This window comes from Grampus griseus, assembly GCF_964374135.1.
Source record: "Grampus griseus genome assembly, chromosome: 1".
NCBI lineage: Eukaryota > Metazoa > Chordata > Mammalia > Artiodactyla > Delphinidae > Grampus > Grampus griseus.
In genome coordinates, this window is record NC_139017.1 from 105,327,244 (window position 1) to 105,342,605 (window position 15,362).

The window sequence follows — 15,362 nt, forward strand, 5'->3', positions numbered from 1 at the left end:
CTTTTATCTTTAGGAATACAGTATAGATCCATTGTCTTTTTAAAATTTTCATCAAAGTAAGTGATACAAGGTGAATTACAGAATCTTCTATTAGTCTTATAGTATCAGATGTGTTAACCATAGTTAGAGCTGGCTCCTTTGAAGGAATATAGGCACTTTCACAGCCGTTAATGTTGACAGAGTTCATGTTTCCAATTAACAGGTATGAGCATGGAACTCACATCGTGTTGGGCTCTTAAGGCAGAGTAAAGCTTAGTTATTTCTATTTCTTTTCTTTGTTTGTCATCTATTCAGTTACCTTTGCCATGCCTTTCTCTACTTTTTTTCCTTGTTAGGTTACATTTTTGTAGAACAGCAAACATAAATTAACTGAATTAAATCACATCTTCATTCTTCATGCTTAGAAACTTGTTGATGGGAAAAAATGGTCTAGTTCTGACTGGACATTAGATCCTCAAGAACTGGCAAGCAAATTTAATTCCAAAACCAAAGCTATAATACTAAATACTCCGCATAACCCCCTTGGCAAGGTGAGTCTTTGATATCTTTATACTGTCTTCTGGTCCATCATTTTCTCACATGTTGAATAATTGGCTCTGCTCCTTTGTTTCCTTTCATATGTGTAGGTGTATACCAAAGAGGAACTCCAAGTAATTGCTGACCTTTGCATCAAATATGACACACTCTGCATCAGTGATGAGGTTTATGAATGGCTTGTGTATACTGGAAACAAGCATTTTAAAATAGGTACCAATTATTACATAGAATCACAAATCTAAATGTGTTTGGGCACGTGTGGAACATCTGATTGGAAAGGATCCCAGAAGAGCTTTAAAATAGTCTTTGTAATGGGTAAATGTCTGTGAGTGCTTAAAAATGGGCCTTGAATGAATGATGCTTGAGTGAATTTAGGAGCAGATTGAAGGACAAGCAGTACAAACTTAGGAGACGAGATTTTGGATCACACTATAAAACTATGAAACCAGAGAAGTAGTACTTTTGCCTTTATTTTTAGTTTTTTTCAAGAATCTAGCTATTACTTGGCATATAAGACATAGGGAACTTAATTGTTCCTGAACTGGTCTGTCCCTGCTGAGCAGGTTGCCAAAATGCCAGGTCAACAGGAAAAAATTGTCATGACAGTAAGGTATTGCTGCGTGGCCCTTGCCTGGAATTTCACCATTACTACTGGGCCATCTCACAAAAGCCACAGTGTCTTCTGAGGTAATCCAAACTTATATCAACTATAGGGTTATAAACTGGGCTGCAACCTTTGGGTCTTTGCACTTGCCCTACCTATACCTAGAAACACTTTTTGCCAGATATCCACATGGCTCAGTCTGTCACCTCTCTGGGGTCTTTGTTCAGATGTCAAATTTTTTTTTTTTTTTTTTTTTTTTTGCGGTACGCGGGCCTCTCACTGTTGTAGCCTCTCCTGTTGCGGAGTACAGGCTCCAACACGCAGGCTCAGCGGCCATGGCTCACGGGCCCAGCCGCTCTGCGGCATGTGGGATCTTCCTGGACCGGGGCACGAACCTGTGTCCCCAGCATCGGCAGGCGGACTCTCAACCACTGCACCACCAGGGAAGCCCCAGATGCCAAATTTGATGACCACAACATTTAAGATAGTTACACCTCTCCTTCCAGCATTTTCTTTGTCCTTTTTCCATTCTGTTTTTGTTTTTTCCTCTATAACAAATATCAGCATCTATATATTTTACTTCGAACCTGCAAGAAGGTAGGAATTTTTAAATGTTTTGGTCTCTTCTGACTCCTTAGTTCCCGGAAAGTGTCTTGTGCATGGTAGACAGTCAGAAAGTAATTGTTGAATAAAATGAATAGGAAGTATGAAAAGAGTGAGGGAAGGATAACTAAAATCACTGGCAGGAACCAGTAAATTTTAAAATTAGTGCACTTATATATAAATAGTTTTTGCACATATCATAATTATCCGCGGCAAATTACAAATTGTTGTAGAGACACAGAGGAGAAAGCATCTGCTTCAGGTGATCAACAAAGGAGTGGGCAAAAGACGGGACTAGTTAGGCAGAGAAATAGAAAGCAAATTCCTATCAGATAAAGTTTTATGCACTGAGGCAAGGAGGCATGAAAGATCAAGATATACTTAAGTGGTAGAAGGGTGTGTTGCAGTAACTGGCACAGATGAGAGTGGAAAAGTAGGGTGATTCTGAAGGACTTTATATATGAGGATAAAGAGTTTAAACTTCATTGAGGGGGTCAGTGGTTCTGAAACTTACTTTAGTGATAGAGCATCTTAAAGTCATGATGTTCACATCATGAAATAGTGACAATACATACTTATTTCATCATGAAACTAGAGGCAATTTTCTTAACAGAAATTCAGTAATTAGAAGTCAGTGTAAAAACTACAAGTCTGTGTGTATTTACCTGTAACAAAGTGCTATTGAAACAAATACATCTGAGTTTTTCTGATTTTTGCCATTAATGTTCATTTTCTAATGCTCATTTGTTTCACTGTTGGTAGCATTCACTATCAGATAAGTGGTAGCACTTACCTTAAGTGCTTAAAATTTTGTGGCTTAAGAAAATTTTGTGGAAAACTTAATATTGATTTTTTTAAGTTCTATTTAAAAAGTCAATAATTAATTTGATCATCAGGGTACCAGTGAGCATACTTTGAGAACTACTGCAACAGGTAGTGACGAGGCAGGGTAATTAGTTCCATATTGGATTTGTTTTATAAAGGTAAGAACCAGCTACAGGTGAGGATCTTAAGTCAGATGCCCTGGCGGTGGAGATGATACATGAGGGCTGCTTAGAAGTAAAAACTATAGGGCACAGAATATAGCCTTTGAAGGTGGGAAAGCAAGCAAGTGTGATTCTGAGATCTCTAGCCTGGACCACTAGGCAGTGATGAGGCCCTTACCCAGGGACGGAGATGTGGGAGGAGGAACAGATCTATGGGGAAGAGCTGAGCAAAGGAAATTCCTGCTTCTCATACTCTAGTCTTGCTAAGTTTCAGTGTCTTTGAGACATAGAGGAGGAGATGTCTAGAAACAAGTAGAATTATAGGCCTGAACGTCAGGATCAAATTGTGAAGGGATTTATTTTTGGCAGTCATCAAAATGTTGTTGATAGTGGAACCCATGGAAGAGAATGAATCTTCTAAGGAAGAATGTATAAACAGAGAAGAGGGTCAGAGATTTGCAAGATATGGTGCCTTAGCGCAGCAGACTTTTGTTATTTGTCAAAATTGCATCACAGCTCACCTTCTCACATCTTGTTGATGATCTCTGTCTCAGGTCACTAACTTCTTCCCAGTTGAAAATCAGACCAACATGGACAATTAATGTTTGGGTAATTTTTTTAGATTAAGCAGAGAGAGGAAGAGGTATCTATCTAATGAATAAATACAATTTTATACTTAACATTTTACGTGTTTTACAAATGTTCATGCCTATGCAATGACTCAAAGCTTTAAAAAATTTAGTTAACTCAGTTTAGCAATATTCTTTCCAAAATATTACTGTAAATGATCTTGAAATTTATTGTTTAAACCTTATATTATAAGCCCTTCATGGTAAAAGTGTAAATGATGATGTTATTTCCTAAAGATATATATTTTCAACTCAGATTTTTTAGTTGTTTTAACAACTCATAAAGTTAAAACAAGAAAAAAATGAATTCACTATTTCATTATTTAGAGAGTACAAATGTGTGAAAACTTATTCTATTAAATACAGTGGCCTTTGTTACATGAAAGATGCTAAATGGCTCTTCCATCAATTTACAGAGTGCAATAGTAGCTCTTTAATATAATACAGTAAGGCTTGCTGGCCATACATCATGAAATTAGCATCATCTTCATGTTGTCACAGAGGCAGTTTTCCTGGTGTAGTTTTCACTCTTCATCATATCTCTCATCTTTATCTGACTTCTAATGAAGCCTAAGTCACCTGTGAATAACTGTTATAGCTGCTGTGGCTGATTTAAGGATCATAAATGAGAAGTACAAAGACCAGCTGCCTTTCAGGTATAACTGCAAGCTAAACTTACCAATACTGGAACTGGATACGTTTTCTTAAAATCATCAGACCTGCAAAGATTTTTTTTATTTCTTTAGGTTACTATATTCACATGCAGTGCTGTGGTCATCTGCTCTGCTTATGTGTTTACATTAACTTCTGTAGCTCCCCAGATCTCTGAGATGGAGAGGACATGGACATTCAGATGTTTTAAATTACTTAGGGCCCTTTTTATTGAAATAGTAGAACTTGTTCTTACTGAATCAGATTCTTGACTCAAATGATTTCTGCAGGTTTCAGTAAAATAACATTACAGTCAACAAATGAAACCTCTCTTCTGGAAGAGATTATACTAATACACTGATATTTATATACTAATCTATTGATATTTGGAAAATTAGTATAAAATTCCTTGTAAATTATTTAGCTGATCAGCTTACTCCTTGAAAAACGACATCCTCTTTTATATGGTCAAAATAGCCATCAAGAAATTACTTAGCTCTCCTTTTAAATTTATGCTATAGTCAGATTTGATATTTTGTGAATGAAACCTACATTTGATGTGTGCATAGTTTTTATTTCCTTCATGTATAACTTATTGTTAAAACATATTAGTATTATATTAGTTTGGGTAATTTTTATTTTCAAAGAATTTATTTCTAAATATTGTTTTTACTAATAGGCCTTCCTGATTTTGGATATATATTATTATTTTAAAAGAAGTGATAATCTGCATTATACATAGTTTGGATTTTTCTGTGATCAAGTAGGAAAGTGCGACATCTGTCGTGTCCTTTGGAATATTTTAGAAGACTAAATAGAAGACTAGAAATGTCTCAAAACTTGAAAGGATATGGTTATTTACATCAAATGTTAGAATATTCCTTCTTCGAATGGACCCTCTAAATATTTTCTTCATTTGTCTTTTTGGGTTTTCTTATACTTCACAGAGAATACAGTGGTAACTTCTCTGATTTATATTGTTTTCCTGCCTTTACAAATGTTGACAGGTATTTCGTGATAGGCTAAAATTGCATATGTATCCATTTTGGAACTTTCTTTAGCTATCTTACATTTTAGTAGGCACTTAACTTGCTTATGAGAAGATTACTTCAAGAAGACAGTAACTTAGCCTCCCAGAAATGGGTATTTATTTTCCCTTTGTGCATACCAACACTCTTAGAACAATGTAAGAGCATCTATTGTACCTCTAAAAAAAAAAGGTGAAAAACTTGTGGAATTGCACGTGAAGAATTTCACAACTAAATTACTTGAGGAATCCAAAAAACAGTTTTGTAGGTAGCATTCTCAGATTAACAGAGGAATAATTTACTGATGTCCAACGGAATTCACCAACTCTTGTATTTTATACCTCCATGACTTTGATACCTGCATCCCCTTTGTCCAAAACACCTTTTTTTCCCCTTCTCTACCCAGCAGAGCCCTATGTGGTCATCCAAGTCTCACCTCAAGCATTACTGAATGCAGAGAACTACCCCTAACACCATCTCCTATCCTTGCAGAATATTCCATGCCTGTTGCTATTATAGCACTTATCACACTGTAATATAATTGTTCTTCTTGTCTCCAACCCCCACTAGACATTAAGCTCCTTGAAGATAGGAACTGCATCTTTCTTGTCATTGTTTCCTCTAGACCTAGCTTAGTACCTGGCACCTGATCATTGCTAATAAATGTTTGATGAGTGTGTGAATAAGTGAATGAATGATTTTACTAAAGGTATCAATCAACTTGAAAATTTTTATATAGTCATTTGCCATTTTCATGGAATCTGTATTTGTGAATTCATCTACTCACTAAAATACATTTGTAACCCCCAAATCACTAGAGTGCTTCATCTGCAGACATGTCCAGAGGGGTGAAAAATTTGAGTTGCCTGACATGGATGTTTCCAGTTAAGGTCAACAAGGCAACACTCTGCCTTCTTATTACAGCTTGTTCTATAAGCAAGTGTTCTTTTCACAGTGATTTTGCTATTTTAAATGGCCCCCAAATATAGTGCTGAAGTGCTGTCTAATGCTTCTAAGAGCAGGAAAGCTGTGTTGTGCATTACAGAGAAAATACATGTGTTAGACAAGCTCCATTCAGGCATAAGTGCTAAAATTACTGGCCATGGGAATATTAGTGGTTGATACCTAATAGGTATAGGGCTTCTTTTGGGGTGAAAAAAAAATGTTCTAAAATTGATTGTAGTAATTGTTGCTTAACTTTGTGGATATGGTACATTTAAACGAGTGAACTATATGTCATGGGATTTATATCTCAGTAAGTTATTTATAAAACACATACACACACTCACACACATGCATGCAGATTGTTGGCCCTTCCCCAGAGTTTCTGAGGATCCAAGAATTTGCTTTTCTTACAAGTTCCCCGGTGATACTGCTATTGCTGTGTGGGGACTGTATTTTAAGAACCATTGCCCTAGGAATCCTGTAGAAATAGACTCAGAAAATGGGCAGAGTAGAGGTGAGCTAAACACTAGCCAGAACCACAAGCAAAACTGTGCCACAGAATGATTATGCTGGGCACCCAGTTACTACTAACGCTGAGCACTGAGTGCTGTTGCTCCTGTGACCAGCACTGAACCGGCCTGGAGCGCTGCCTGCTGGCACCTCTGCCATTCCTGCCCTGGGAGATAATTTTGCCACTTAAATGTTTTCAAGCATGGTAACATTTTCAACTGTGTTTGGGTTAAAGTTAAATTATCTCTAAAAAAACCTATTGAAATAACTATACTGACTATAAGGCATTTATGTTTTTAGATTATACTGAGTGTAGACTGACTATAAAGCAATTATCTAACCTTTTTTTTTTTTTTCTTTTTTCTGTTCAGCCACTTTTCCAGGTATGTGGGAGAGAACAATAACGATAGGAAGTGCTGGAAAGACTTTCAGTGTCACTGGCTGGAAGGTAAGATGAAGAAGAATTTAACTGTTTGAAAACAGGCCTGTATTTTACTTCTTGTAGAGTTTTTTGTGTTTTAAATGCATAGATATTCAGTTTACCCAGGGTTTTATACTTACTGATCTGCTTATTTACTCATTCAGTTTTCATATTGGCCTTTATCCTTTTTGAGACTGAATCATTCCTTTAAAAGTAAGAAAAATTAGGTAATTTTTAAATTTTATAAGTAACCAACTAATGGTACTCTTTTCTTTGCAAAGAATGTTCAGATTACTGTATATTAATATAAAACGAGAAAAAGTAATAGATAACATTTTGGCACTTAGTATGTGTCAGGTTCTAAGAGCTTTCCACATACTGATTCCTTTCATTCTCATAACCACATTATGAGGTGGGTATAATTTATTATTCCCATTTACAGACAATAAAACTAAAGTACAGAGAAGCTAAGTAACTTGCCTAAGGTTACCTTGCTAATGAATTCGAATTCAAGCCAGGACAGGAAGTCTAGGTTCAGAATCCACACATTTAACCACTGCACTATGTAGTACAATCACAACTGATCCAATTGAAACTTGGTTATCTTCCTACTTCACCTCTTCTAAACTTGGCTAAGAAGCAGACAGTATCAAAAATGAGGGCTGGAGAACCAAATTATGGAAGACTCCCTTACGGCCCTCATTCAGAGTTACTTTTACCTATATTGAAGTCAAACAAGTTTTTTTTTTTTTTTGTGGTATGTGGGCCTCTCACTGTTGTGGCCTCTCCCATTGCGGAGCACAGGCTCCGGATGCGCAGGCCCAGTGGCCATGGCTCACGGGCCCAGCCGTTCTGTGGCATGTGGGATCTTCCCGGACTGGGGCACGAACCCGCGTCCCCTGCATCGGCAGGCGGACCCTCAACCACTGCGCCACCAGGGAAGCCCAAAGTCAAACAAGCTTTTTACTGGTTATTAGACCTCCAGAATATTAGAAGTAGCAAATCAAAGAGGGGGGAAGATAATAATGATTGCAGGCACTGTTTACCTTCTGAAGGCAGAATTTAGTGACTCCAGTTGGAAACTATTCCACAAAATGATCAGGGTTGAAATGTTTCTAACTACTAAGACTACACTACTTTCATAGTGTGAGCATTCTAGAAATGCATATATCTAATAATTACATTAAGCTTACCTATTCTATCAAATTTGGTACTTACAATTAGATTCATTTTTCAAATCTAATTTTCTTTTCCAGCTTGGCTGGTCCATTGGTCCTAAACATTTGATAAAACATTTACAGACAGTTCAACAAAATACCGTTTATACTTGTGCGACTCCTTTACAGGTAGGCCTTATAGTAATTTGGGGCTGATGCATGGTCTTTGGGTGGAGGTGTTAGTTTTATGTTGTGTACTTGAATTGGCTTCATTCCTCCCTTCATGTCCTTTTTGAGCAGGGCTTCTAGTATACTTTGGAAATTTAGGAGCAAACACAAACTCATTGCTATCAAGAATAGTTTTGTTTTTAATACATGATGTTTTAACTTTAAACACTCATACATTGCTGGTGGGATTACAAAGTACTGCAAACTCTCTGGAGGACAGTGACAGCCCCAAGCAAAATTAGAGATATATGTGCTCTGTGAAGCAGCAATGTATCCTCTGGGAATTTACCTTTTAGCTATTATCTGCACACTTAAGCTCTATGTATATGACCATTCATTGAGGAAGATAGGGGATAGTCCATCTATAGACAATTGGTTAAATAAACTATCGTCTGTCTAAACGTTTAAATGTTATATGACTGTTATTAGTTTCCTATTTCTTGGTGCCGAATTACCACAAACTTAGTGGCTTAAAACAACACAAATTTTTTATTTTACAGTTCTGGAGGTCAGAAGTCCAAAAGGGTCTTATGGGGCTAAAAGCAAGGTGTTGGCCTTGCTGCATTCCCTCTAGAGGCTTTAAGGAAGAATCTGCTCCTTGTCTTTTGCAGCTTCTTGGGGCTGCTCACATTCCTTGGCTTGTGGCTACATCACTGCAACCTCTGCCTCTGTCAATACAAGTCCCTCTGTGACACTAACTCTCTTGCCACCTTCTTTCCCTTATAAGGGTGCTTGTGATTATATTAGGCCCACAGATAATCCAAGATAACCTCTCCATCTCAAGATCTTAACTTAAATCACATTTGCAAAGTTAATTTTACCATGCAAGGTGACATATTTACAGATTCTGGATTTTAAGACATGGACATCTTTGGGGACCATTACTGTATCACCATGGCTGTTTAAAAGTGAAAAGAAAAGAAAGGAAAGGGAAAGAAAGAAAAAAAAAACGAATGAGGAAGCTCTATAATTACTGACATGGAAAGATTTCCAGGATATATTATAAAGTAAGAAAAGCAAGATACAGAGCAGTATATATTTATGCTATATTCTGTATAAGAAAGGGGGGAAACGATTTGCTTCTATTTTCTTAAAGGATCTCTGGAAGAATCCGTAAGAAACTAGTAAACGTGGCTATTTGTAGGGGTAAGGGGGGAATAGATGAAATTAGTAGATAGGGTCAGGGGTGGGTTGCAAGACTTTTTATATTTTCTATTTTTTTAATATCTGTAAAACAGGGATCTGTGTACTATTACTTTGTGAATAATCAGAACACTGAGAAAAAATTTATTTTTTTGGAAGGCAGTTAAAAGGTCAAAACAGTAAAATATCTTGGCTACAATAAACTTTTTTCCTCCCGTCAAAAATACCTACTAAAGGAGAAAAAAAATCCTAATTTAAAATTCTTTTTCCAGTGACTCTCTGAAGTGATATATGATGATAAAGCCTAGTCGGACATTGGTTTTATTATATTTTAAACATATTTCATCCTCTCAAAATAGATCCATTCACCTATTCAGTAAATATTTACTGAGCATTAGAGATACAGCAGTCAAAAATTCCTGCCCTTCTGGAGCTGACAGCCTTGTGGGGGAGTGCAGATCAAAAACAAGTAAATGTCCTAATAACATAATATGTCAGATGTTGGTAGAAGAAATGGAGAAAAATAAAATACAGATGAAGAAGAATATAAAATGCTAATGGGGAAAATACACAATGTTAAAAGGAGTAGTCTTTGAAAGCCTCACTGAGAAGGTGACATCTGAGCTGAGAACTGAAGGAGGTTAAGTAGTCACATGATTAACTAGAGAAGAGCCTTACAGACTGAGAAAACCAGTACAAGGCCCTAGGGCCGGCAGTTTCTACCAGTGAAAAGCACAAAGGCTGGGACGGGATGATCAAGGGAGAAGAATAGGAGGGAATAAATCAGAGAGGTAGCTGGGAGCCAGATAGAGTAGGGATATGTTTGTCACCGTAAATCCTGGGTGAGATAGGAAGCCACTGGAGAGTTTTGAGCACAGGAGTGACATGATCTAACTTGTGTTATCAAAGGGACTCTAGCCGCTTTGTTGAGTTAGCAGACTATTGAAATGATCCAGGAGAGAGACAGCAATGGACTGAACCCATATGGGGATGGTAGGAGTGGTAGGTAGTGGTTGGGTTCTGCATATACTTTGAAGGTAGAGCTGACAGTATTGGCCAGTGGATCACATGTGGGGTGTGAGACGAGAGGAGTCCAGTATAATTTTATGGTGAGGACAGATGTTTATGTCTCCTGGGCTTTGAATTTTCTAGGCAATATCTCTTACTATAGGGAATAATAAGTTACTGAGGAAAAGAAAGATTCATCTAAGAACCTAGAACATGTTTTTCTGAACTATCTTATTCTCCATTTCAGCTAAGTGCTTGTTTTTCTCCCATGCCCTCAGACAACCATGTTTGGAAACTGGAAACATAGATTCCAATGGTGAACCACAGATTCTGAGGCTGAAGCAACTGATCCTTATTTATCCAAGATTTTTTTTTAGTTCTGGGGAGTTATTATTATTGCTCTTTTCCGGTTGAATGTTGTTGACATGCAGTCTTCTCTGTGATTTTGCCCTTCTCCATCTCAGTGTCTTCTCTTGCCATGCTATCTCTTTTGCTACCCTTCAACCACACCAGACTTCTCAGTTCTTCCAGCAGAACAAATAATATCCTGATCTTTTTATCTGTTTGTTTTCTTTCTCATTCCTCTCACATGTCCCTGCCAATACACACTAATTGGAATCTCCATAAAGGCAAGGACCATGTTTATCTTGTTTATCATTATATTCCCAGTATTTATCACAATGCCAAGTTTAACATAGATACTCAACATATATTGACTGAGTAAATGAATTTATCCTTTAGTTCTTGCTGTCTCTTGGTTCTGATCAATTTCCTTAAAATTTGGCAATTTTGTTCTGCCCCTCTGTCTCTTAACTGTCCCGGGTTCTTGATTATTTGTTTGGATCTCCTTGTTTGCTCTGAGAACCAGTATTTCTAAGTTCACCTACCAAATTTCTGCCCTCCTTCTTGTACACATCCTTGTTTTCTATGCATGCCCTGATTTGGACTTCTTTATCTGTTCCTGACCTGTTGCCTTCTAAGACACCTGCCTGATCTAAACAACACAGGCTTTTTTGTTTGGCCTTTCTCTTCTGACTTTCCTGAAGAATGGTAGAGAAGTAACTCCACATGCCCCAGAAACTCATTTCTAACCCCTGTGGGACTTAGACCTCCTTCCTGGGATGTGAATGATTAGAGCAGGGATGTGCACACTTACGAGGAATGACACAGTGGGTCAACTTTCATTTATGCTACCTCGTCCTGCAAGGTAATGGGGAAATGCTGGCTGGTTCATCATTTCTCTGGTCATCTTTCAGACTTAGATCTAGCAAGTAACTCTAAAGCTAACCTCAATAGAAAACAACAATGTCTTTTCATTGCCAAGTAAGCCATCTTTATACACTACAGTCAGCCCTCCCTATCCATGGGTTCTATATCCATGGATTCAACCAAAGACTGTGGATCCACAGTTGGTTGAAATTCACAGATGCAGAACCCGGGGATACAGAGAGCTGAGTGTATTATGGATACTTGAGCATCCATGGATTTTGGTATCTGCAGGAATCCTGGAACCAATCCCCCGTGAATACGAAGGGACAACTGTACCTCTGTTTCAGTTTGGATATTCATGGTTCATTCTCAGCTCTTCACATTAGATTTAATCATTTCCATGTAACTGATTCCTCCATTAATCTGTAGAAATTCACATAGGTTCACAGGAATTCAACTGTAATTCCCTGAATGACTTTTTGCCAACCATCTTTATTTATTATACCAATAAATTCTGCAGTAAATAACATTACCATATTTCCTTTCCACATTTTTCAATCTTAATATACAGGAAGCTTTGGCTCAAGCTCTTTGGATTGACATCAAGCGCATGGATGACCCAGAATGCTACTTTAATTCTTTGCCAAAAGAGTTAGAAGTGAAAAGAAATCGCATGGTACATTTACTTGAAAGTGTTGGCCTAAAACCCATAGTTCCTGATGGGGGATACTTCATCATTGCTGATGTGTCTTTGCTAGGTTTGTAAAGGTTTTTATTATTTCAAACATACAGAAACTTAAGAGTGAAATTATATCAGAATTATGAAGAAAAGATTGGTGTCAAAGCCATATCAGCATTTCATTTATGGAAAAATGGATTTCCACAGTGTCAGTCATCTACAGTCATCTTGATGATTAGGTTCTTAACCTTAAATATGACTGTTGTTACATGGTTTGGAGTCGTTTGTTCTAGATATTCTATTAAGCATAGAATTTGCTGTCATCTTGTTCTGGTATGTAATTTAAAACACAGGTACATGAAATAATATATGTTCCTTGTGTTCCTTTTAGTAAAATTTTAGTTTCCTTTTTACTTAAAAAAATATGATTTCTGGAATATTGATGCTATTGAGGAATACTTGTCATTTTAGAGTATACTGAAATGAAGTTAAGAAGGAACGTAACATTTATTGAAGGTCTACTACATGCCAAGCACTTTCAGACACTCTTTTGGAAAAAAGCATTGTTTGCTCCATTTTTAAGGTCATGAAGACTTAGAAAATATTAAATAACTTGCCTGAAGTCAGACAGCTAGATTCCAAATAGTTCTGTCTCCAAAAAGCAATGGCCTTTATATTACCTGAAGCTGTTATATGTAATTCTGACATGCCACACAAATCTAAAGTTAGAAGCATGATAATGTTTTATGTATAACATCTTTCTTCCCCCAAATTCTAGTGTTAGTCATAGTAAATTTAAGAGCATAATTTATTTTGACAGAAATTATATAAATTACAGCCATTCTTAACAGTTTTAAATATTTTAAGGTTTTATTATAATGAAGTGATATGCCACCAAACTTGAAAAGTCTTTTAAATATACCAAATTTTATAAAGCTAGAAACTTTCAATTTTATAACAAAACAGTGATTGTTATTTCCTCATTTGTCGTGAGAGAAGCAGAGGCCATGGTGACCAGAGGTTCTTGTTCTGCTGTTGCCGGAGAGCTATATTTGTCAGGCTCCCAAGCTCCATTCTTATATAAAACCCTTTATAATGTTCTATATTCTAAGATTTGGAAATCACCTTCCCTGTACTGGGCCTAAACGTGCAGCTTATTTCATGCAGTGATAAAAAGAAATAGCAGTTTTCGTCTGTTTAGGAGAAAATTATTTTATCGGCTTCCAACAAGAATTTGAGTTAATTCATATTTAAAGTCTCCTATGCAATAATATGTAAGTAGAAATATTCATATATCAATGTAACATGGAGTGGGAGAAGCAAATAGTTTAGTCACCTAGGTTCATATGGTAGTTGACCCTAGAATAATGCAGGGTTAGTGGTGCCAACTCTCTGTACAGTTGAAAATCCGTGTATAACTTATAGTTGGTCTTCCGTATCTGAGGGCCCTCTGTACATGCAGTCCCTCCTTATCCAAGGTTCTACATAAGTGTAGAACCAACTCTGGATTGTATAGTACCATGATATTTACTATTGAAAAAAACATCTGTGTATAAGTGGATTTATGCAGTTCAAACCTGTGTTGTTCAAGGGTCAGCTGTATTGTAATTAGCATTAACTTGAGTCCAAACTTCATGGCAGCAAAGGCAAATAGAAAAATGGAATTAGTTACATAATTCTTGGATAAAAGTAAACTTAACAGCTTTTTAGATAAGAATAAGTCTTTTCTAGAACCAAACTAAAAGGCACTTAGCACATTTTGACATTAAACATCAAAAGGACAGTAATGCAACCTTTGCTTGCATTAAGCTCTTAAACAGTTTCTCATTCTATCCTTAGTTGATCCAGCCTGCATGTAATACTGATTTAGATCCTAGATCTTGAACTAGTGTGGTTGTAATAGGAGCAGAAAGGATTTGGGCTAGAAAACCTTTAATGATGATGGGGAAAAAAGATGTGTGTTATTTATGGTCCTCCTTCACCTGTGTGAGAAAAATGTTAGTATCTATAGGACCCTTCTACATATGAAGATGAAGTTCATTTTATTTTACTCTTTCATCTTCTCAGATTGATTTGAGTGTAGAAATTCTTCCATATACTAGAGGTTGGTCCCACAATTTGCTAAAGACAGAAGCAAGAAACAACACTTTCACTTGATGGTAGCTTAAAAATAAAAATGAGCCATAAAATTCATGGACATAGTAATTCTCTTTAAAACTATAGCAATGGCTAACTGGTTAATATTTTTTGAGCATTTATGATCTAGTAGGTATTATGCTAAGAGCTTTACAAATATCACAATTCTCACAAAAGCCCTATGAGATTGGTGCTATTATATCCCCATTGATAGTTGAGAAAGACGAGATAGAAAATCAAGAAATTTACTGAAGTTAATCAACTAATAAGTAGCAGAGCTGGGCTCTGAATCCAGAGATGCATGTGCTAACCAGTGAACTTATCTTTTTTCTGCTATACTAGGCAACTTTCCTGACAGGTGAGCATCATCCTAGAACTAAAAAGGGAAACATTTGATTAGAAGACAAGATTACAAATAAGAAGATTATTACAGTAGTTCTAGTGAGATAAGGTCCAAAATTAGGGAGGAGATAGTGTGAATGCAACAACCTATTTTGATTCTCATAGGTTACTTAAATAAGCTAGTGCTATTATAATATGGTTCAAATTCCTACCTTCAATAAAGAAATATTTTGTTTAGTTTTTTTGAGAATCTCTGACTCAAGCATTCAAAAGAAGTAGATTCCAACTTTCTCCTAACTATAGTCTTTAGAATTGTATTTATTCCCTTATTTTTCTTTGAGCACCATGGCAATAAATTTCTCTTTTCTAAGCATTACAAGAATGAGTAGTTGTCATACTGAGTGAAGTAAGTCAGACAGAGAAAGACAAATATATGATATCGCTCATATGTGGATTCTAAAGAATGGTACAAATGAACTTATTTACAAAGAGAAATAGAGTCACAGATGTAGAAAACAAACGTACGGTTACCAAGGGGGAAAGCAG

General features: G+C 36.6%; 1 protein-coding gene across 5 annotated transcripts in view; it reads left to right on the plus strand.

Annotated features, from left to right (window-relative positions):
- Positions 1 to 15,362, plus strand: part of KYAT3 (kynurenine aminotransferase 3) — a 58,129-nt gene that overhangs the window by 28,647 nt on the left and 14,120 nt on the right. For all 5 annotated transcript variants that reach the window (XM_082664464.1, XM_082664468.1, XM_082664465.1 and 2 more), the window contains 5 exons: positions 405 to 530; positions 627 to 747; positions 6,865 to 6,941; positions 8,171 to 8,260; positions 12,231 to 12,417. In XM_082664464.1, the coding sequence (XP_082520590.1) occupies positions 405 to 530; positions 627 to 747; positions 6,865 to 6,941; positions 8,171 to 8,260; positions 12,231 to 12,417 (601 nt within the window). The remainder of the gene's footprint in view (positions 1 to 404; positions 531 to 626; positions 748 to 6,864; positions 6,942 to 8,170; positions 8,261 to 12,230; positions 12,418 to 15,362) is intronic.